Source organism: Pocillopora damicornis, chromosome 5 (assembly GCF_964200805.1).
Source record: "Pocillopora damicornis chromosome 5, jaPocDami1.2, whole genome shotgun sequence".
NCBI lineage: Eukaryota > Metazoa > Cnidaria > Anthozoa > Scleractinia > Pocilloporidae > Pocillopora > Pocillopora damicornis.
In genome coordinates, this window is record NC_142674.1 from 22,253,835 (window position 1) to 22,276,961 (window position 23,127).

Sequence of the window (23,127 nt, forward strand, 5' to 3'; positions counted from 1 at the left end):
AGAAAACAAGAGACTGACCTGGTTACGTTTCGAACCCAGACCTCTCGACCCGCTCACCCCATTCTCGACAGAGGGGAGTGAGCGAAAATCGGTGACTGTCAGGAAAACGGCTCACTGATTCCCACTAATTTTCGCTCGCACGTGTTTTTTCTCTTGTTTTTTATTGACCACGAGCCTTGAACTGATTACAAAAAGCCTGGGGAACGCGGGAAAATTCTCATTCTTTCTGCTCTTTTTCTCTCTTTTTTTGTCCTTTTTGTAGCAATCCTGCTGGCTGTTACAGGATGAAAGACAAAGATAAACCAGATGGAGAACAGATGAACTTGCAGAAGGTATGTAGGAGTCTACCTCCAAAGTAACCTTAACCGTTTGTAAAAGAAAAAATCTTGTTTTGTTTTTCTGTTTTGTCTTGCTTATTATTTCTTTTTGTCTTCTAGCCACTCACAAATGGTTTCGCGGATGATGGAGACTGGTCCGAATCATCCGAGGAGGATCACCATGGCCGCTACTCTCCTTTAGTTGCCATGACAATGAACGGCACCAATGCCAAGCCTCCCACGGGAATCTCGCCACCTCGGGCTCAGTCTCCCTTGTACAAAGCGTCTACTCCGCTGAATACAACAGGTGGTGGACTGGGCACGTCATCCCTCAGCAGTTCCTTTGCGCTCCAAGGTAAAATAATTTCATATTTGTAGGAATCGTTCTATGAATGGGCCGTGGAGGAAAAGTTCTTTCGAGAAACTATGAGGGATTAATGGTTCGAGGGGACTCCACATATCTTTTAGCAGTTCCCTAGAATTAAGCCGCTGAGAAACGCGCTGCCAACCAAAACAAAAACTCTTCGAGTTTTCGAAAAAAAAAAATAGATTTTTATCTACCTTAAGTGGAATTTTGTTAATTCTTCGGAGGAGATCCGTAATTATAACAGCCCGGAAACTAGCCGGGATAATGCTGCGGCCGTATTTTTTGACGCGAAAATCTGAGCTATTAGTTTGATTAGATAAACAGCTCTTTTTAGACTAATCACTGGCAAATTTCTTCGACACTATTGCCATGATGATTTAACACCCAGAGATTGCTGCGTCGGCAGGCGGAATCAAGTCATTTTCGATGGCGTACTTATTCTGCGCGCGCATTTCGTTTACACGTCACAGCAAAAATCGGATACGTCATAATGCACGAAAAAATTCTTTGTTTACCGTTTGTGTTTTTTTCTGTTGTGGTTAGCACGCTCGTAAATCTGATCGACCAAGTCATATTTACAGTTTACAGCTTATGAAGTGCTGATCTCCGCTATCTTTTGCCGTTCTTTCCGAGTGTTACGTGGTTATCACAGCTCTAGATTTACCGGCGTCTTTCCAGCCTTCTCATCGTATGTGCTATGCGTGTTGTTTGTGTTTTCCACCTTTGACGCCCGTGGCATCCTTTCTCGTGGTTGTTCGCATCTGATTAGTGAATTGCAGATTATAGAACATTTAGGGTAGCAAGCTAAACATTCCCTATGACATTTCAGACAGTACAAGCTTCGCGCGTCTTCAAGAAGCCCTTCGTGATTCAAAACGACAAGTTGACAAGCAGAAAGAGAGAATTGTAGCACTGGAGACAAGCAGGAAGCAAATGGAGATCGATTTAGCTGAACTTCAATTGTAAGAAAGATTTCTTATTGGTGTATGTCAAGTATCATCCAACACAGTGCACTCTTAAGAAAAACGTATTTCACATTTCTTTTTCAGGAGGAGGGGAAACTGAGAAGGGTATTTTTGAATAAGTGTTAGAGCAGTTTTCAATTGAATGACGAAGTGCCAAAACAAAAGTAGTAACAACGGCCAATCACCGCAGGGATAAATATCATCATTAGCCAATGAAAATTCCGAGTAAATACAAACGAACTACCTAAAGTGCGGGAAAACGCGGGCAACCAAGTCGCATCTGATTGGTTGAGGAGATGATGCGAGTTTTCTGAACCAATCACACAACGAAGCAAAGCAAAACCAAAACAATCCTGGCTTATAATCAAAACTCAATTGAAAATTGCTCCAATGGAAATAAAATTCGCAAGGTAATAAGCTGGATATAGGTTGGGAATGCATCCAACTGCGAAATCGCACCTACAAGCCTGTCTCCGGTTGTTCGAAGGGTGAACAACGCTATTCATTGGATAGATCTTTATTCGGTGGATGGCGCAGTAGGTGTTGTTAACTTTAGAACAGTTTTCTGTTGGGTATCGAAGAGTGGCCCAGAAAACATCGCGCCACAATCGCAACCAATCAAATGCTAAACTAACTCCAATTACGACTTGGTCACCCGCGTTTTCCCGCGCTTTGCGTAATTTGCTTGGTTTTAGTTCGATCTCTTATTGGTTCTTAAAGTTATTTTCCTCTCCTCTGATTGGCCGTTGTGATAATTTTGGTCATGGTTTTATCCGCTGCACAGCGTTCTCCATATTTGAAGGCGTTATCCTTATGAGGTATTTAGCTTTTTGTGTGTCTTACCTTTATGAAGAATGTTTCTCAAAAATTTATATTTTTCTCCCTTACCAGGAAGGTGGAGACTCTAACCAAAGAGAGATCTGAATCTGAGCGGCTGAAAATGGAGGTGGAGTCAGCCTATAGAACACTGCAGTATAAACATGAACAAGAGAGCGAAGCTTTGCGCGTATCTGAAGCTCTTCAGATTCAACTGAAGGAACAGATTTCAAGATCAGAAGAAAAACTTGCCAAGTAGGTTGAAGTGAAGATTTGTTTTTCGTCAGCGCTGTTTTGATCGGAGAAAGAGTTTAGGCCGAGAGTTTTTTCTTGTTGTTTTCCAGTGCTTAATTTTCTTCTGTGACTCTTAGTGATCCGCTTAAATTCCAGTTCGAAAGCAAACGTAATATTTAAGTACAACGTCAAGAGCATCCTTTTTTGTGTTTTTTTTATGGGGTCAAGCTTGCTATTGAGTTTTTTGTAGCTTAAATGTTGGACATCGTTCTTTGTATACTTAAAAACGCTTTGTTTTTCAACAGGGAACTGGAGAAGCGACAAAACTTGGAGGTCGAGAAGCGCCAGCAACAAACTGAAATCAAATCCTTGCGCAACACCGTTCAACAACTTGAGTCCGATGTTCGAGACCTTAAGAGAGCGCTGGCAGAAGAACAAGACGCTCGCGCAGCGCATAACGAATTACTTGATGAAGAAAGGCGTAAAAACGACGCCTTAATGGAAGAAACGCGACATCATTCCCAGAAGAAAACTGAAGCTCTTTATCAGCTTGAAGCGGTGGACAAAACTCGAAAGAGCTACGAAGAAAGTAGTGGCTCACTGAGAGAGGAACTCAAAGCAGCACTGGTAAAAATTAATGAATTAATAACTTATCTCTGGGGCAGTTTGCTTCATTCCGCTTCGTGATTGGTCCATAACCAAACAATAAGAGGAAAACTAAAAATCAATAGCGACTTGTTCACTGGCGTTTTCCCGCGCTCGAGAACGTTTGCACGCGTTCACTTTGCATTTATTTTGTAATAAGCGCGCTAGGGTTGTAAGAGTTGAGTGAAATCACTCATTATTTGTTTGATAGGTTGAGTTGGCCGAAACGAAGGCTCGTCTAGAAGCAACCAAAGCATCTATGGGAAAGGAAATATCCATTTTGAAGGAAAAGTTAGAGAAAAAAGCGGTCAAAGTGGTAAGTTACTACAAACCAAAAGTAAAAAGAACGTCTTGATCACAGATTGTTAAAGTTTTGAAGAACACTCGCCACTCGGTCATTATCTTTAACCCATAACCTTTCATCCTTAACCCTTGACCTTTCACCCTTAATCCTTAACCTTTCGTCCTTAACCCTTAACCTTTCATCCTTAACCCTTAACCTTTTTAACCTTTCACCCTTGAGCTCCCACGGTCTGATTTCTAACTCTCTGCTTTGACTGATACACATTTCCTTGTAATTAGTGTTAGATCAAGGTAACAACTTCTACCTGATAAGTTTTAGTATTCCCATTACCAGTTAGTCCGATAATGTATGGTTATTATTGGGAGAAGTTATAGGCTTATCACTTGCAGGAGTTAAAGGGTTAAAATATTCCTGTTTTTTCCAAGGCCAAGCACGAAGAAGCGCTTCTTCAAACTCGCGCCGAATTCGATTCACATGTGGCTAGCGGCAGAAACGAACATGCGCAGATAAGCAGCAAGTTGGAAAGTGAAACGCAGACGAGAACTCGCCTGGAGTCTGAGGTACTTCATATAACTATTGCAATGTGTGACATTACTGACAGGAAGGGGAGATCAATAGTGGGCTAAATCCATGAGTAATGATTCCGGTTTTGACCGCTGACCTAGGTGTACCGTGGTGTGTTTTGCCAGACAGTCAATTTTCATTATATGCCTCTCTCCACCCACCCAGGAAAATAAATGGTACAGGGAAATTTGAAAAATAAAATCCAAGGGGAGGGATGGTGAGAAATTGTAATAAGGGAGGGGGGAAGTGCATCGGTAACCTAGGCAGGGAAGGGAAGGGAATTAGCTCTAAGAAGCTTCATTTTATGTACAGAGGGTAGTAGTAATTGTGATTCCCATCAGCTGTATTTGAGGGTTGGGGATAGACTTAACTTTATCGTATATTCGTCTGCACTGATGTTTATGTAACAAGAAAGTACTGGGAGTAAAACGTTTTTCTTTGTTTCTTTTGCTTAGTTTCGTTGTTTTTTGTAGGTTTCGTCACTGAGATCACGCCTGGAGAAATCGGACAAGGAACTAGAAAGAGCAAGTGTCGGAAGAGTGGAGGCAGAGAGGTGAAAAGTCTTTAAATTATTTTCCCTTCGCTAAGTATTTCATTGTTCATACCATACGGCAACGTTATTTAGGCCGCAGTTAATGAAGAATTGTTTCACCTGATAAACTGTTGTGTGACACACAAAGGGACGATGAACTTGTTGCGTGACCGTGACATCGCAAGACCACTATCGGCTTCACTTTTTGGCTTTCAACGGAGAAAGCTTTGTCTCTGGACTATCTCTTGAATGATATCCAAGTCGCAAGTGAATCGTAGAAATAAAAGACTGATTTCGTTGTTTGTTGTTTTCAGACAAGTACAAAACCTTCGTGATGAACTTTATCAGGCGAAGCTTCGACTGGAAAAAGAGACTTTTTCGTTAAAAGACACAAACAAGGTAACTTTTTTAGAGCAGTTTTCACGATGGTCGAAAGAACCCCTGAATGATATTTATTTTGCTGCACTTCGCTCTCTGATTGGCCAAGAAAAACGCGCCCCTCTCTCACTCTCAACCAGTCAGATGCAAAATTAAAACAAGCGCGACTTGGTCACTCGCGTTTTCCCGCGCTTCAGGCAGGTTACTTGTTTTGAATCTGAATTCTTATTGGCTTTTTGTGATGATTTCCTTTGCTCTGATTGGTCATTGTGATTTCTTTGGTTTTGGTTTTACACCACTCAGTCGAAATGCGCATGACTGTAACCTTATTTCCAATTTGTTGGAAGGGAATGAGTTCTTCTATGTAAATTTGTCCCAAAAGGTAACAATGATTCCTCTTTTTTCGTAATGTAAGGGTCTTGCAGTAAAGTTGGAGGCTATGGAAAGTAAAGCAAGCAACCTTGACATTGAGGTAATGATAATTCCTGTCGAATATATTTCGAAATTCTTGGGGAGTCGTCAGATTAACAGATCGCATCCTGGACTTCCCTTTTCGAGTCCTAACCGGGTCGTTGTGATCTAAAAGGGGGGAGGTGTACCCGGTTCTCCAAATCTGACTTATTTGAGGCCAAAACGTCCCATTTTCCAAACCCGGTTTCCGACTCGGCCTCCAAAGCCAAAAGCCTTTTACAGGTCAAGTATCACGGCCAAAATCAGAACTGTTAAAATTAACCCGAAAAGTTCGTTATCAGAACCCAAAACTTTAAGCGCCTTATCTGAACTAGCCACTCTTAACAAGAACCCACTTTCGTGTCGTCACGCAAAAAGATGTGGAGAGCGAGAACCCCTTTCGTGACAAAACCGAGTATCGGTTGCTAAGGCGACATCTATTCCTCCTAATAAAACGTTTTAATCCTTCAGCTCCAAAATGCTAATCTTTTACTTACGGAGCGAGGAAGTCAGCTGAACCTTGTACAGCGTGACACGGAATACCAGAAGTCACAATTTGATAGGCTGCAAGAAAAGATTCGACTAGAAAAGGTTTGTAGAAGTGTCACGTAGTATCACACATTGTGGTCACGCTGTTTCAGTAGTCAAGCTTATACTATCATCGCAATTAGCTATCTTAGAGTTGTCACGCAGTAGAGAGTCACGCGCAAGTGGCGTTGCGTCACGTCTGCTATGTCACGATCTAACCGTTTTATCCTTAGGTCTAGAGAGAAATTTTCTTCGCTTCCTGCCATTTATTTCTGGTAATGTCATTTCTAAAAAACTTGAATCGAACAGTAACCCCTAGCATATGTTTTTCTTTTTCCTGATTACCAGCCAGCCAGGCAATGCATTGATATATTGAAAAGACTACTTTGCAGTCTTTTGAAAAGATTATGTGTGCTGGAATTTATAAAGGTCAGCTGAGTGATTACATAAGAACGCTTTTCAGAGCTATCCTCGTCTAAAAGATTGCACAACACGATTTATTAGATAGATAGATAGATAGATAGATAGATGGTGCCAATTTCCTCCCTTGCAGCCAAGGGCTGAATTGCGGAGGAACCAGAGAGGTGAGATCGGACGTCAGCATATTAAAGGCGCCTCTGGCAGCCGCTTCAGTCCATTGTGATCACACCTCACCCACCCAGACCTACGACGGCACAAATCGAGATAGACCACAACACCGGGCACTACGTGCCCTACTCTTTGCGAACAGTGCGTGCGTTCTTTTACGTCCCACAAATTATTTAGTCATAAACTCGGTTCTCAGTGGAATAAAAGGACCTTATACCCTTGTCATTAATCACATCAACTGTTTCTCCCTTTCAGGAACAAAATTCAAGACTTACTGGTAAATTAGAAAGCAGTGATCACAAGTTAGTAATATAAATTGATAATAAATGTGTTTTATGGACAATCTGAATTTTTGTGTCATGTAAAAAAGATGATTGCGTTACCCACAACATTTGAGAAGTGTTTTTTCAACAATCTCCCGTGCCCAAGAACTCACGTGGACGAATTGAACTGCTCGTAAAGATTACTTGACAAGAATACCTGCTTAAATTACTGCGAAGGGCTTAAGCTTAGATTCTACTTCAAAAAGAATTCCCTGGCAAGTACCATTCACAAGTGCTCTGTACTTAGAGCATTTTGAGTATGGAAGGTTATCCGGGATGTCATTGGTTTACTTCGGTTTCGCTTTACTTCGCTCTGCGATTGGTCCAAAAAACTCACACCACCTTCTCAACCAAAGTATAACTAATCGCGTCCCGGTCGGTGCGTTTTCCCGCGCTTTTAACAGTTTGTTTTTGTTTTGAGCTCTCATTGGCTAATGATGATGTGAATCTTTGTGCTTATTGGTTATTGTCATTACTTTGATTTCGGTTTTTTGGCACTCATTTGAAAACTGCTCTGAAAGAAAAAAAAAAGAAAGATGGCGATCAATTTTCACTTGCTAAGGAAGAGTCGCCAGTATCCAAGTGACCTTAAAAGTACTTATCGTAGTTAAATATGATAGATAGAATTACATTAATAGGGGCGATTACCAGAGATGATTCCTGAGACTTAAATTCACAGTACATTCTTCATATAAAATACATACCTTCTTTATGTAAATCTCAACAAAACATTATGTGTTGTGTCTCAGAATTTCCAGTCTCCATGCTGAATGTGACACGTTACGCCGGAGATTGGAAGAAGCAACGGAGAAGTTGCGGAAACAGGAGGAAGTTGCCATGAGATCAGAGGTGGGTCTGCATTTTTATCAGTTAACTACAACAGGGCTCGGTTATTCGAAGGGTGGATAACGCAGTCCGCTGGATAAATCTATATCCGGTGGAAAGGGCAGTATGTATTGTCAACACTTATCTACCGGATAGTGATCTGTCCGGTGGATATCGATATCCACTCTTTAAACAACTGGCCCTGGTCCTAAATTTAATTCTTCTACTCTGAGATTGTCTGGAGGCATTATGGCCGAGTGATTAGGGCGACGGACTTGAAATCCGTTGGTCCCGGGTTCAAGCTCTCCACCCTAACACTCATTGGATTTATTCATGTTTTTTCCGAGTTCAACTCCTTAGGTGCGCTATGCAAAACCCAACTGGTCTGCCTCCTGTTAGTTGGGATTTTTAAACACTATATTTATTCATTTATACATACGTATTGGCTCCGAAAAGCCCATTGAGGAAATGGTCAATGAAGTATTCATGTATGTATACCTCCTTGAGACTTGTTCTCGTCAGTTATAAGCTATTCATATGGTTTAAGTTTTTCTTTCCTTTTGGTAGATAAAATGCATGCAACACTCATGAATTCTCGAACTTCGTGGAATTATTTGGTAAGGTGTCCCTGAGAAGCTGTCTGAAATGTTCAAACTCTTGTTATATTTTGCAGGAAAAATTTAACGGCTTGCTTGCGTCATCGAGAGCAGATTTTGAAAAGGTAGGTCACATTCAAATCAAACATGTTTAATTTTTTTCTGAACGAAGTGGGTGATTTTGACAAGAATTGGGTGTACTAATGTAGAGACACAACCTCAAGGAAAAACAGCTAAACAACATGCTTTTGAACTAGAGAAGTAAACATTTCCGACGGAATTTAAAAGTAGAATGCGTAACATCCAAAAGTTACGGTCTCGCATCGGTGAATTTTTCAATGGAAAAATATTTATATATATTTATGTATTTTTTTGGTTCTTATGATTCAGGAGTTTCCCTCCGTCAGTTAAGTGAGTGAACCAGCGGTTACTTTTGAAAGTAATTTTTCTTATTCAGGTCTGTGATGGGTGTGGTTGTTTTTAAGTAGTAGGTGATTATGTTTCATATTTGTGTTCCGTTAGAGTAAACAAGTTATGCAAGAGAAACATGAAAATCTCTTGGACATGATCAACAAACTCAAGTCAGACGTTGAGAAAGGAAAAGAAAAGAGTGCACAGCAGAAAGCTCACATAAGGGATCTACAACAGGTCTGGTTTTTCCCTTTTCTTTTGTTGATTTTTTTCTTCTCATACTAGCTGCCAGCAACTTTTTTTATTTTTTTGTTGATATTTTTGCTTTTTTGTAATTCGTCCGTTCTTTCTTCGTTCGGATGAGTTCGGTCGTCGTTCGTTCTTGTGAGGGTGACATCGTTCGTTCGGATGAGTTCGTTCGTCGTTCGTTCATGCGAGGACGACATCGGTCGTTAGGATGAGTTCGTTCGTCGTTCGTTCTTGCAAGGGTGACATCACTCGTTCGGATGAGTCCGTTCGTCGTTCGTTCTTGCGAGGGTGACATCGTTCGTTCCGTTGGGTTCGTTCGTCGTTCGTTCATGCGTTCGTTGTTGTTGTTGTTTTTATTGTTGCTGTTGCTGCTGTTACTGAGCCCTCTTACCTCGCCTGAACTTATTTTGTGTGGATGCTGTGGCTTAATGATATTTTTTTCATGTAGGAGTTAAACGAAACATCCAAGAAACTTGTTCAAACTGAAACAACGTTGGCAATGCAAACCAAGGTATTTATATTTTCTTTCTTATCTATCGCCTGAAAAAGGAAATCAAGATAAATACTTGCAAGTGGAAAAGATTACCGTAATTCTCCAACGCGTACATCTCAGTACACAGCTTTTTGATAACCTCGTGCTGTTGTCAATGTCTTTCCGGTTTTTTCTTGTCTTAGCTTCGCGAAGAACTGGAAGATGAGCGTTCGCAGTTAAGAAACCAACTGAGCAATCTTGAAAATACGGTGAGTTAATCTTTCTACTACAAAAATCATTTTGTGAGAGTTCAGATTAAAAGACTACAACTCAATAAGATGGACTACCATTTCTTTCTTTCCCCCAGGGACAGATTTAGGAATGGGGGCGGGGTTGTGTGGGGTGGGGTCCTCACTATGATTCCGAAAACACAGCCCTTCTTTTTTTCAACACTACATCTAAGTAATTTAGGAAATATTTTAAGGCCAGTAAGTTTGTGAGTTTTGCATAGAAGTCACTGTCCCCTAATGCGTAGTAATTGGAGTCGTGAGGTTAATTTGATTTAATATCTTTGTTCCTCCGTGATTTTATAGGTAGTGACAGTAGAAGCCACACGAGGCGAGGTTGCTGGGCACGCGATGAAACTCGAGGAGGAACTGGAGCACACAAAACGTGTTCATGGAGAGACCACTGAACGGTTAGTCTCTAGGAGCGCGGACGTGGAATCCGTCACCAAATCTTTGGTAAGTTTTCACAATGATGAAGTTAAGGGCGTGGAATCTTTTGTCTTAGAGCAATTTTCATTGAGTTTTGTAAATTATCTCTGATTGCAGGGTTTTGCTTTGTTTCGCTGGTTGGTCTTGAAATCTCGCGCTGCCCCCACAAATGGAAATTAAACCAATGGTAGACTTGGTCACCAGCGTCAGTTTCCCGCGTTTGTTTTTACTTTGAATTCTGATTGGCTTCTTGAAATATATACCTTTGTTTTCGCGCTGCCCCTTCAAATGCAAATTAAACCAATGGCGGACTTGGTCACCCGCGTCAGCTTCCCGCGTTTGTTTTTACTTTGAATTCTGATTGGCTTCTTGTAATATGTACCTTTGTTTTCATTGGCCATTTGGATTGCCATAGTTTAAGGCTTGCGGCACGCAATCGGAATGCGCCGCCAAACATGTTGAGCACATATGTTGCTGTCAACGCTATTTAGAGCACAAAACGGTTTTTTTTCTTTCTCCAAACTCTTACCGTCAGCTGTTGATCTCTAGTGGGGAAGATGCTTTTCACCAGACAAAGGCTCTACCATAATGTTAAAAGGCTAATGACGTAGAGCCATAAAATACTTATTAACTATTTAAACTAAAAGATCCAAGAAATCTTTGAAGATTTGATACTCATAGATCTTCCTCTGAATTAAAAAGATATAAATGCAAGTCTACAACACAGCATTTTGCCCTCCACGCAGTCAATCACTTACAACGACGCGATAGTTAACGTCATTGGTTTCATACTAGTGACACCCACGCCTCCACCCCAAAAGAAAAAAAAACCGGAAACTTATTAAACATTAGGGAGGTATTGTCTTCAGCCGCCAGCTAACGAGGTAATCTGCATAATAACCAGGACTTAAACTTTTAATTTTTAACTTCTGTTTTTTTTATATACTATATTTCATTTCATTACCTTTTTCTCTCGCAGTCTGTTGAAGAGGATGGCGAACAACCGGTAGAACATTCTATGATTAACTTATTCATTTGTAAATATAATTTAATCTGATAAAAAATATAACTTGTTAAACAATATTTTTGCCGCTGTATCTTTTTTCTATAAAAAATCCTATTTTTTTAATTTATATTCAAATTTTGTTATATTATCGTAAAATGAAAGCAAAAGTGATTACCATTTCATTGAAGTTAAACACATAATACTAGTAGCTGCATGTTTTCTATCATTAAGGTTGATGACGAAGTTTCGAATCGTTAGCCGACTTACTTGAGAAACTAACGATGTTTTAACTGCCTAAAGCTTTCACTGCCGCAGAAATTATATTCTGTTGCAGATTTCAAGCTGTTTTCATTTGTAGCCGGAACAGATTTAACCAATACAAGTTTGTCCCTAAAGGAAACGATATTTCACCAAATATTGATAAAAAAAAACATTGAAAGTTCTCAAATGCACTTTCTTTTTCAAATTTTATACCTGATGTAGAAAAAAATAGCTTTTTGTTTTGTCTCTTTTCCTAATTAATTTCGTTTTCAGTTCTAAAAAAAGGTGCTTTACTCTTGAGGTTTATGTTTGACGATAACTAGTTAAGAATGAAAATGTATTTGGGCCCGATTCGAAATATTTTTGGTTAAAACACCATTAAGTCCCCCATGCTGTGAAACGGTAACAAACCCTTTCTCGATTTACTTTCCCCTTAGGCAAAAAAAAAAACTTACAACAATCTCTTTCATTCAAACCCTCAGGAGTCTAAGATCTTGAACATGTTAAAAATATCGGAAAGCGGGCGTTGAAATTGCGTTCGGTTTTATTTCGTTAACAGCTTATTGGCAAAAATAATTAAAAAAAAAAAAGATACAGCCACCTCAAGCTATTCAACAAATCAGGTCTTAAAAGCTTTTTTTATGTTCTAAATTTAACAAAGATTTTTGGCAAAAATTGGCGACCAGAGCAGGCGACAACTATTGTTTAACTGGAGGGAGTGGGTTCCTAAAGTGTTGTGATAAGACTATATGTATAATAGGTCCTGAAAAAAAATATTTTTTGTTATTTTAATTTATTTCCACATTGATCAAGGACTGTAGAAAATATATGTTGACTTGAGTAAAGAATATTAATATTTAAGTCTAAGGAGCGAACGTGGCGAAATTTCTGTCGTGGTAAAGAGCTAGTTGTGGGGCCTTAATTTCTTAAAAACAAGCCGAAGATCATTTCGACGACAATTGGATTCTAGAAGATGTATCAAAACAACTTGGTAGTTGTGAAGGTTTTTTTCCGCTCTTTATTTTGTTCCACGGCCTCCAGGAATATTACCTTCAGCTGTAAAGTTCCTCAGGAGACTTACACCGTATGAACTGAAAAATCAGATCAACTTTGTTGTACGAAGAACTCGGGATATTGGACAAAAGAACTTTCAAACATCTCGACCTTTAAGCAGCTTCTCAAAACTTTCCTTTTTTATTTTGGATTTCGGTTATTTGCTTCAAGACTACTTTTCTTAAATTGTTTTATTTGTGCATTTGTATTACCGAGACAAACGCTTTTCGTTACGAATTGAAAACGAACGTTGAGATAAACATGCTCGTAGTTTATCTCAACAGTTTTCCTAACATTCTGATCAGTGATTTTTAAGAGAGACATACTCAATTTTTTAAACCATCGAAGTGTTTTTCTAAGCGTTTCATTTTAAGGGAACTAGAAGGAAGCCGGACTATTTCACAATCGTCCTTGATTTTCTTCCTTTGACAGGCTCAACTGGAAAAAATGGTTACAAAACTGAAAGTAGAAAAGGCTCAAGTGGAATCTTCTTTAAGAGAGGAAGAGGCAAAGTGTGGCATGCTGTTGAGAGAAGTGAAGGATGCTAACGAGGTCAGCACCGACAGATATTTTGTTTGTAATAAAACCCCTTTGATTTAGGGGTGTTCCGCCATGTTGTGACGTAATCAGACCGTTTCCTCTGCCTGGCTACCAAGCAAAAAAATAATTCCTTTGTAAAACTATAAGTGGATGGCGGCTGACACTGTAGAATTTTTTTTTTTTTTTTTACCTTATCTCTCTGCTTTGAGAATATTTTGGAAGCCAAATGTTTCATATTGATCGTTTGCTTGTCAAAGATAGGCGTTTACTTCTGTATAGTCAGGCTATCAGCATTTCCAGTGAAATAGAAAAAAAATAATCCAGATTTAATCATACATTTTGTATTGATAAAACTTTTTTTTTAGATTTTGCTTCTGAAAGATATAGCGAACCAACGCAAAGAATTATCTTTGACTTTGGTCACAGATCAATCACTATATTCTCGTTAAAAATGAAAAAACGAAATAGCTCATCGGTGAAAATACAGAAAAAAAAATATTTAGAGAAAATTGTCGTCACATTGTGATGGGTTGTGCTAAATAATGAGCACATAATACACTGACAGTCTTAAACTTCTGAGCAAAATTATTATCGTGTTATCATTTTTTGCATGCAAGCTGTTTTAGTTTGCACTTTATTTTATACCTTTTTTTGGTGAGGATTTTTTTACTTTCTTTTAAATCGTAATAGAATGATCTTTGTTCACATATCGCGACAGCGTAATTCAGTACTTTACTGTGGAGCAATTATATCGTTTTCGTATTTAAATCTATTATTTTTTTTTTCTCTTACTGAAAATTTTTCCTCGCTATTTCAGAAAGGTAAACATGTCGGCTTGATTGTATTTTCCCCTTTTGACGTCATTCCATTAAATGTATTCGCTTTCCGCCACGTTAGCAGAGCGAAAATCCTTCTTTGTACTGACTTGTGGGGAAAAAACTGTCTGATATTTCAATTATCATAAATCTTTCTTTGAAATCGGTTTTAACTGGCATCGAAATCAAAATCCGCTCAAAGATTTAATTTTACCGCGTTGTATAAAACTGAACAGTGGAGCAGAGGAGCGAATGCAATAATAGATGTGCTGTCCATGGTGAGATCAATTAATTTTGAGATTTGCATGGATCGTGTTTTGAGTAAGCTTAGTGTACATTTTCTCGTTTGTCTCGTGATTTAAATGCGAATTTGATTTATTAATGGTGAGTATCAGTTGTTTTATCTTGCGGTTTCGAAAATCATTGTGCATAAGTATTAATTATACATATTAATCGCGTCGTGTGCTATTTAAACCAATCATTACCATTTTTCTTGCTCATTAAAAACTTATGACCCCCAATTTTCACCCGACGCTAATCTCGAAAATACTTTAAGACGCGAGGAGGATTTTAACCACTAAAGAAACAATGATTCATCTGTCTTGCGTGAGCATTATTCTGCATTTCGTCGGTGTGATCCCGAGCGAAAAGTGATAGTTCTTAATGTCGGAGAAAACCGGCCGAACTGGAAAAATCCCAGTGAAATATGACGACAATCTGGTTTTATTCCTCTGTCGAGGTTCAGAGAGGAAGAAAGTTAGTTTTCGAACGCGTGACGCCGTTCCCAAGTTTAAATATAAGGTGCCGTATTCTGCTTTGTTAATGTTGATTTGGATTCATGTTTTCTCATTAAAAAGTGACATCAATTACCTGCACTTCTTTTGGAACATGTTATAGTGAGATGAAAAGAGAACTGAGTTCCAGTTTGGACTAAAACAGTGGACGAAGAGGCACTTGGTAATTTCGTTTCGAACATTATTTCCTTCTGTCCGCCAATCGGTCGGTCGGTCGATCGGGTCAGTTGTTTTTCAGTCGGTCATTAATTCGTTCGCTTGGTCGCCCGGTCGCTCGGTCGCTTTTTGGTCAGTCGTTTGTTCGGTCTGTCTTTCGTTCATTCGTCCAAATCTTCGTTGTTTCCTCGTTTCTTCGTCCATTTGTTTCGTTGTTCGTTTATGAGAGCGTAGGTCTGTGCATTTGACTAATCGTTTTTAATTTATTCCCAATAACAGGCGCGACAAAGCTTGGAGAAATTGTTGTCCAATGTAAAAGGAGACTCTGTTGAGCTTGAAAACAAATTACAGGTATGATAACGTTTGTTCGTATCTGTATTAACGAACGATGAAATTGCAAATACAATGAAACCGCGTGTGTTTCGCAAGCTTGTAGTTGATGGAGGCTTCGATTCTATTGCGTGTTCTGTAGTGGGCCATAGCACTTACAACAGCAGACAAGATATGACGCCTCGTAAGATTTGAAGGAGGCACTTTTGCGGCATTTAAATTTATATTTAACTGAAAGGACTACGTAATACTTGTTTAGAAAGCTAGAAGAAGTCTTAAGAAGCAATACGAAACCAAAAGAGAACCGGAATGGGTAAGGATGGAGAAGATTGGAGCGGATTGCAAGCAATGAACGAAACTTCCCTCTTTAACCTCTGAAAAATAGTTACCAACTTCAGGTTACAGACTTAACTGCTTTTTATGTATGTTTTCCAGTCTGAGACGCTCTCTCGAACCCAACATGAGAGAGAGGCCGAAGAGCACAAGGAACTGTGGGAATCGGAAGTAAGGTCAAGAACAAAGCTCGGAGCGAAGGTACAACGCGCATGTCTCACAGACAGAGTAGAACTGATACTTAATCGGGTGTACATGTTCCGCTAACTTAAACTTTTTACTGCCTTAGATCGCAGAGATGGAAAAACGGTTGGATGATGCTCGTGTAGAGATCGAAGAGGTGAGAATGAAGACTTTTTTAAAAATTTGGTAATTTTATGATGCCTTTTAAATGACTTCTGTTTGCTTTTAATGTAGGAAAAACGTAGAACTCGTAAAGCTCTGGAAGCGAAAAAAGTCCTCGAAGCTAAGCTAGAAGCCAACGACCAAAGGTAAGTATACCTGAGAGTAACATGTGATCATTTAGTCTGATCGTTCGGGTAAGTGTAGTCCTGAGAGGAACTGGTGTCGGCAGTGGTGACCGACGTTTTGACGCTATAAACTGAGAGTCTGTGCAATGCATAACCTACAGTACTAACAATATCCCGCAAGACGACTTTTTCACGACTTTTACGCTACAAACGAACCGAACAGAAAGACTTGACATTACCGAAACTAATCGATCAGGACCGACTTACGCCACGTAAATCTTATAGCCAATAACATCACGGTTAAACTGACCAATCAGTTTACACAAACCCGACTTATAACACTCGACTGACAACAACTATTCATTGAACTCTGATGATGACTTCCGCTCAAGTTGTCAAAACGTTAGTTACTACTACCGACAACAGTTCCCCTCGGGACTACACTCACCCCGACGAGTAGACTACACGATCAAGAGTAATTTGTCCATTTTACACTGGACTCATAAGATCCCGTTGCACCTTACAGTACCTTGTATGCAAGTTCACCTTCTATATTCTTCCTTTTCAGAACATCTCAGCATCAAAGAGAAGTCGTTGCTCTTAAAACGCAGCTTAAGTCGTACAAACGACGTTTCAAGGTAAGGCTTGATCACATTTTTTGTCTCTCCCAGTTTTTCGCAAATTGCTTAAAAGAATTTGGCGTATGATGGTTATTGTAAAAATTCATTTACGAACAAAGAGGCTAGCGTCCAAACTCCGTAGAAAATATGTATTAAACTTGTAAAATGAACCACAACAGTTGACTAAAATAAAAGATCCAACACTTAAAATTCCAAACAAAGGGGTAACAAATTTACGCGAATGAAAGCTCAGAAACAACTAAAACTCCGCGAAAACCAACAAAAAGTACGCGAACAATGTCCACGTCAGTTTTTCAAAGTCAAGGTTAGAGTTCTTTCACGTGATTGGCTAATTTGTGAAACCACGCGCACCGCGCTTGAATACAAAAAGGATACGAAGGGGGGGAAGGAAGAGTAAAATTGTAATTTGAAATTTGAAATTTGAAATTTGAAAGCGAAAGAGGTTTACTCGTTATTTCTTGATCTTTTTAAAGGAATACGAATCTTCGGAGAGTCGGATACCAGCTCTTCGAGTTGAATTTGACAAGGAGCGATCTGCAATGGAGTCGCATATTACGACATTACGAAGACAGGTTTGTTTTTCTGGTTACTTTTCAGTAAGGCAGGTATCATCAACGACATAGTTGAAGTCGGAGTGGTTGTTGTAGTCGTAGGGCGCTTCTGACACAATGCAAATTGAAACTAGGAAAGGTTTTGGTGAAAAGTTTATGCTTTGCTTACTTGTTGAGATCTTCAGAGCAATTTCCATTTGAATGTGCACGATTGCTTTTGGTAAGCTTTACTTCGCTATGCGATTGGTTCAGAAAACTCGTGCCACTCTCTTTGAACCAATCACATTCAAAACTAAGCTCAACTGCGACTTAGTCATTTGCATTTTCCCGCGCTTTCAATAGACAATTCTGTGTTCTGCAGATATTAATGATAACATCCTAAAGGGGTAACTATCGAACATATATTTCTCTTTCATAATCTGATTTATTTTGTCTTTGACAGTTGGATAATTTGAGTGAGAGGCTTCACCAAGAATCAGAGAATCGCTCACGAGCTGAGCTGACATGCAAACAGCAGCAACAAGGTAATCATAAGCTTTATTAACAATTGGTTGGTATGCTGTGCTCCTTGTAGCTTCATGCTACACAGACCGAAAATCGAAAATTGAATAATGAGTCATTCGGATTGGGAGGTCTGTGTTCGAGACCTAGCCGTGTGATCGTCTTGTGTGCACCCTTCCCGCCCAGGAGTATTAAAAGTCACAGGTAATTTAGTGTTAACAACTGGGTTGAAAACGTAAATTAGCCACCGTAAAGAGTAAGCTTTTTTACTCTTTACGGTGGCTAATTTACGTTTTCAACCCAGCTGTTAACACTAAATTACCTGCTATACTCTCCCACCGACGCAGCACCACAGTTTCTTTAGAAACTTACCCCTGTATTAAAAGTCACAGTTAAGGAAACCTGGCGAAATTTTGGAGGGTGGGGGATGAGGTAACCTGTAATTTGCTGTCACCCCATCCAGGGGGGAGTTGTTATACTCTCAGTCGCGGCATGCTCCAGAACAGAAACCGGAATAAGCTCAGGCTAAATAGGCCACTTGGTTCCGTCGCAGCCTGACCTCTGCCTATGATAACTGTTTTTTCTTTTCAGTCTAGACTTGTGCTTTGTCCGTCAATAAAGTTTAAAAGTTAATGGCTAGTAGCGTCAAATTTAGTAACAGTTCAAATTTTAAGAAAAAAGGTTTCAATGGTTGTGCTCCACCTTACTCTGTCTTGTTCATTGTTTCAACAGAACTATCAGCTGCGAAAGCCCAAGAAAAGGTGAGTACAAGAATACCAATGATTCTAAGGTATTTTACTACCTGTGGACGAGTAAGTTGCAGAGTACGCGTAATTTTGGCGCAACATTTTCTTAGTGGAAATAATAGCTGCTACCTTTGATTATTATAGCAATAGAAGGCTGGGAAGAGGAAGAAATTTGTACCCAGGTGGTGAGCGACGGTCAAAAGGAAGGATAGGGGAGGGGAAGTGAAATTGAAATAAAAACTCACCCTGATAAGACGCCTGCACTGCAGGCTAGTGGACGATTTGTCTTGTAGGTGACGAATCTGTTATTCAAAGTTGTTCACAGGCGATATTATTGCTGCCTCGTGACAAAACCTTGGAAGCGAATTTGTCAGCAGTTATGCATTTAATTTTGGGTGGATTAATACACCTAATTATAAAACGGCAGGTGCCTCAGACGATCTGGATCGAGTTGCATGAGTACGAGGCACCGAAGGCCACGATTTCAGTGTTTTCTTATGAGCAGTCTTTCAAATGCTTTATGTGTTTATATTATATTCAGCGTCTTCTCTTTGACCAAGAACGTCTGCAACTGACCAATAGGCAATTGGAGGAAGAAGTTGGAAGGTTAAAGGTGGGTTGGGCCACAATCTTAGGCAGAAACCTACAGTTTTTGGATGTCAATGGATTTTAGTGGCAGGACCAGAAATGACCATTTAGGGGAGCGCTCTTTGATATGTTTTCACTTTCTCTTTATCATAGGCGTTCTATGAAAGTAATTTTGTGGAGAAAGGGCAGTTGGAGACCTACAAGCAGGAGCTTGAAGCTAAGGTAACTTGAGACTTAATATTTTTTTTCTAAATGTACATTTTTGTAATTGAGTCGTACCGATATCAGTCCATGAAGCACTTTACTACTGAGAGTGCAAAGTAATCCGAGACACATTGTTTCTGCTTTACTTCGCTTTATGATTGGTTTTAAAAAGCTCAGCCCACTTTCTTGACCAATCAGACGCAAAGCTTAAACCTTTCTCAGTTTGGTCACCCGCGTTTTCCCGCGCTTCGAGCGGTCTGCTTGTCTTTGCTTTAAGTTTTGATTGGCTTCTTGGGATGTCATAGTGGCTGTCGTTTTTACTTCTCTCGTTTCAAAATATGACTCTTTTCTCCAACAGTCCCGCTTTGAGTTGAATCGTAAATTAGAGGAAGTCAACGCTCACTTAGAAGAACAGGTGAGGCGGTTTTAATTTTCATAAGTATTTTTGCTCATTCTGTAAAGAGATTTTTATTAGTGTGCGTGTTTGTAGCATTCCCCTGGGATTGCTTTGGTTTCGCTCTGTGATTGCTCCAGAAAGCTTGCGCCACTGTCAACCAATCAGATGCAAAGCTAGCACTAATCACGAATTTGTAGCCCGCGTTTTCCCGCGCTTTAGTCGGTTTTAATTTTAGTCCTCATTGGATCTCCGGGGTATTTTCCTTTACAATACTCAATCGAAAGCGTTAATGAAACTGTGTTGTAAGTGATAACTATAAGTTGCCCTTCTGGGTGGTTGTTTGATTTTTTTGTGTGGTTTATTTGTAGTTGGTGGACTTATGTGCGCTCTCACTTGAAAATTGTTTATCACATTTTTTATGAAACGTCGTTTATGTTTCCTCGTAGGCCGCTGCGCGGGAGAAACTTGATAAACTTCGCGAAGCAAATGAACTGAAGACCAGAAAGGAGCTGGAGATGACTATAACAGACCTAAAGGTTAGTGTTATTCTGTCGCATAGCGGGCATAAAAACGGAAAAAGAAAAAAAGTCACCGATCGCAAAAGCGTGGGGGAAAAAGCAATCACTAATCCCGCACGCGAGAAAAGAAAACAGTCGCTAACCGCAAGAAGGGGAAAGTCAGTGGCCAACTGCAGGCGCAAGAAAATCACTCACCTATCGTATGCAGGGCAAAATCGATCACTAATCGTAAGCGTGGTAAAACAATCAGTCACCGTTCACAAGCACTCGGATTACAAGTTATGAACGACAATAATTGGAAGCTTATGGTATTTATGCATATGTGTTAGGCTGATGTGGCGAAAATGAGAGCTGGATTCCATGAAAGCCAAACGCGGAAAGAGACTTTAGACGCTGAGGCTAAAAGATACAAGGTAATATTAAATCAGTGATTTCATACAGCAGCTACTATCAACAGTCCTTTGAAGCTAATGTCACGTATCTTAACTTATACAATCTTGTAAGACAATTTTGTATGTAAATAGCTGCTGTCTCAGTACCGGTTGGTGCGAAAGACCCAGTGGCCTGATAGCCAGTGCGAGAGATCTGGGTTCCAGCCCCAACCGGTTCATTTGTGTTGTGTTCTTAAGCGAGACAGTTAACTCCCACAGTGCCTCTCTTAACCCCCTCCCTCTTGAGTATATACGGTTATAAATAAATTGTCAGGGGAATATGATGAAATGCTGGTGCTTTGTTTGCGATGAACCAACAACTTGTTAAGAATTAGATTGTGAGCTCGATATTTCTATTACTTGATAAACGATTAACATGTTTTTTTTCCTCAGGATTTATACGAGAGTGAGATGAAGTCGAAAGATAGGCTAGCGAGCCGCCTGTACAAAGCTAACGAGAAAATGGCGGAATCTCAAGCGTTACTTAAGTAAGCAATTCGCTATACCTTCAACTGATTAATCCAATAAGTTCGTGAATCACGCCTCGTGTTCGCCTCGCACTGGATTGAACAAAGATTTGAGAATTTTCTCCTCAAACAATCATAATAATTGCGAGCAGAGAGTCAATGAGAAGGTAGAAAAAGATGAAATAGGTTATATTGTTTAGTTGAACACCAAATTCTCCGAGTAAAGGTATATGGCCAATAGTGTAGTGAATTTATATTTAGATCACTTGTTCGGATTCTCAACACACTTGATTTGTATTTCATTTTATATGATCCCACACACATTTTGATTGATTCCTAACTAGAAGTATTGGAGGGCAGACGCATAGATGACATCACTACGAACAATTTTTTTTTTTAAATTTTATAAAGTGTCGTACTCGGTGACATACTCGGCCATGCCTGGTGTACCTCTCTTTCGTTCTTACCACATTGTGACGTTATCTGTGATCTCTCGTTGAACAGACGCACGTCGACATGGGATAGTTTTTTTTAAAAAGAACACAATGATAGGGTAGTGTTTAATAGTAACTGAACCTTCACAGTTTGCACAGAAGTGTTACTAATACTTCCGAATGTTTCTTTTCCTTTCACAGTCTGGAGAGATCTCGTAGAAATTTCGATGGATTAAAGCGCGACACGTCTCCGCACCAGTTTACCTCGGGTGGCATCTTAAATGGTTCACCCAGAACAAGCCCTGATAGAATGTACTCTAAGGTACGCTTAATCCCGATCACGATAGGATCGATTTAATCTCTGTTGTCGTCTCAAAAAGCACCATGGAATAATCGGCTACTGGAATGACACCCAATTGGGGGGGGGGGGGGGGGGAAGAGTGACATGACACCGGGTAAAGCTGCACTGAACTGGCCGCATGTTGGCTCAAGTGCATACTTTCTCTGTTTTATCTCATCGAGATAAATTTGCATTTTTCCTTCAAAAATCTAGATGGATGTATAGTAAAATATTTTGTGGTCTTCGGTTTAGGGGGACGGGCAATTAATGAAGGCTGTGGAGGATGAACTAAACAAAAGTATCAAGCGTCATTTGGAAAGTGGTAAGTAGTTTTCCGACTTAGAAGTACAAGTGAATACTTCCGGTGAGTGATGTCGCGTGACTTCCGGTGTTACGCAACGTTTTCATAAGCAATTTTCGATATCATGCTGGTGATATGCTTTTCCATAATATTAAAATTGTTCTCTTTTTTTTTTAGCTCCTTTGACATCAGACCTCGATCTCAAGCCGAGCCTGTTAAGTGATGGGGACAGCGGTTCATACGGACCGCTGACCGCATCGTCCAAACAATACATGTCAGTTTTACGGAAAAACTATTTTGTGTAAGCTACACACGGTGTGCCTACGAATTAACTAAATTAAACTTTTTGTGTGTGGAAAATGGCCTTGAAGGCTGTTCGTGCTGCTAATAACAATTTATGAGATAACAGACCAGTTTTTTTGGTCCATATTTTACACTGCGTAAAAAATTTCCTTAAAGAAAAGACGTTTAAAATTTCTTTTCAGAGGAAAATACTAATTTATATAAAAAATTCAGAACAAAATTAAGTTTATCGATATCCTTTGTAGTATTTGTATGTATGCATTATAAAATCATATTTGTATTATAGGGTAATATGACGGATTGCTTCATCGGCCATCTGTAATATTTATTTCTTTTTACATGCAGTCAACAACTTTAATAGCTACATTTATTTTGTACGTGTATCCAAGACGACGTTTTTATACTGAATTAAAAAATTCTATTTTTAGAAAAAAAAAGTCATGTTTTCTTTTCTCTATTGGTACGTTTGGTGTTCCCACCTCATTCTTGTGCCCAGATCATACTTGTGAGGCATGGCCTTTGGGGGTCTGGGTTCAAGATAATCCTACACCTACCTGCCAGGCCTCTTCTGTTTCCTTGCCGTCTTCACGTTTTGATTACGTGATGGTATTACATCATGCAAATGCCCGCGCGAGAACGAGGCATCAAGCCCACGTTGTCAACAGCT

General features: G+C 39.7%; 1 protein-coding gene across 4 annotated transcripts in view; it reads left to right on the top strand.

Moving 5' to 3' along the window:
• The window catches only part of LOC113666741 (uncharacterized), a 41,019-nt gene extending 18,122 nt beyond the window's left edge, over window positions 1-22,897 (top strand). For 2 of the 4 annotated variants that reach the window (XM_089206741.1, XM_089206743.1), the window contains 37 exons: window positions 263-332; window positions 438-672; window positions 1,514-1,646; window positions 2,541-2,720; window positions 3,005-3,326; window positions 3,556-3,660; window positions 4,074-4,208; window positions 4,686-4,765; window positions 5,059-5,143; window positions 5,538-5,594; window positions 6,044-6,163; window positions 6,944-6,990; window positions 7,761-7,860; window positions 8,510-8,557; window positions 8,955-9,080; window positions 9,541-9,603; window positions 9,768-9,833; window positions 10,158-10,307; window positions 11,260-11,286; window positions 13,033-13,152; window positions 15,185-15,256; window positions 15,671-15,769; window positions 15,858-15,908; window positions 15,986-16,059; window positions 16,607-16,676; window positions 17,153-17,251; window positions 17,673-17,754; window positions 18,464-18,492; window positions 19,019-19,090; window positions 19,219-19,287; window positions 19,628-19,684; window positions 20,113-20,202; window positions 20,514-20,597; window positions 21,009-21,103; window positions 21,718-21,838; window positions 22,109-22,178; window positions 22,335-22,897. In XM_089206741.1, the coding sequence (XP_089062867.1) occupies window positions 263-332; window positions 438-672; window positions 1,514-1,646; window positions 2,541-2,720; window positions 3,005-3,326; window positions 3,556-3,660; window positions 4,074-4,208; window positions 4,686-4,765; window positions 5,059-5,143; window positions 5,538-5,594; window positions 6,044-6,163; window positions 6,944-6,990; window positions 7,761-7,860; window positions 8,510-8,557; window positions 8,955-9,080; window positions 9,541-9,603; window positions 9,768-9,833; window positions 10,158-10,307; window positions 11,260-11,286; window positions 13,033-13,152; window positions 15,185-15,256; window positions 15,671-15,769; window positions 15,858-15,908; window positions 15,986-16,059; window positions 16,607-16,676; window positions 17,153-17,251; window positions 17,673-17,754; window positions 18,464-18,492; window positions 19,019-19,090; window positions 19,219-19,287; window positions 19,628-19,684; window positions 20,113-20,202; window positions 20,514-20,597; window positions 21,009-21,103; window positions 21,718-21,838; window positions 22,109-22,178; window positions 22,335-22,462 (3,631 nt within the window). In that variant the 3' untranslated portion in view covers window positions 22,463-22,897. The remainder of the gene's footprint in view (window positions 1-262; window positions 333-437; window positions 673-1,513; window positions 1,647-2,540; window positions 2,721-3,004; window positions 3,327-3,555; window positions 3,661-4,073; window positions 4,209-4,685; window positions 4,766-5,058; window positions 5,144-5,537; window positions 5,595-6,043; window positions 6,164-6,943; window positions 6,991-7,760; window positions 7,861-8,509; window positions 8,558-8,954; window positions 9,081-9,540; window positions 9,604-9,767; window positions 9,834-10,157; window positions 10,308-11,259; window positions 11,287-13,032; window positions 13,153-15,184; window positions 15,257-15,670; window positions 15,770-15,857; window positions 15,909-15,985; window positions 16,060-16,606; window positions 16,677-17,152; window positions 17,252-17,672; window positions 17,755-18,463; window positions 18,493-19,018; window positions 19,091-19,218; window positions 19,288-19,627; window positions 19,685-20,112; window positions 20,203-20,513; window positions 20,598-21,008; window positions 21,104-21,717; window positions 21,839-22,108; window positions 22,179-22,334) is intronic. The other 2 variants (XM_089206742.1, XM_089206744.1) reach the window with 1 other exon arrangement.
• Window positions 22,898-23,127: the final 230 nt, after the last annotated feature.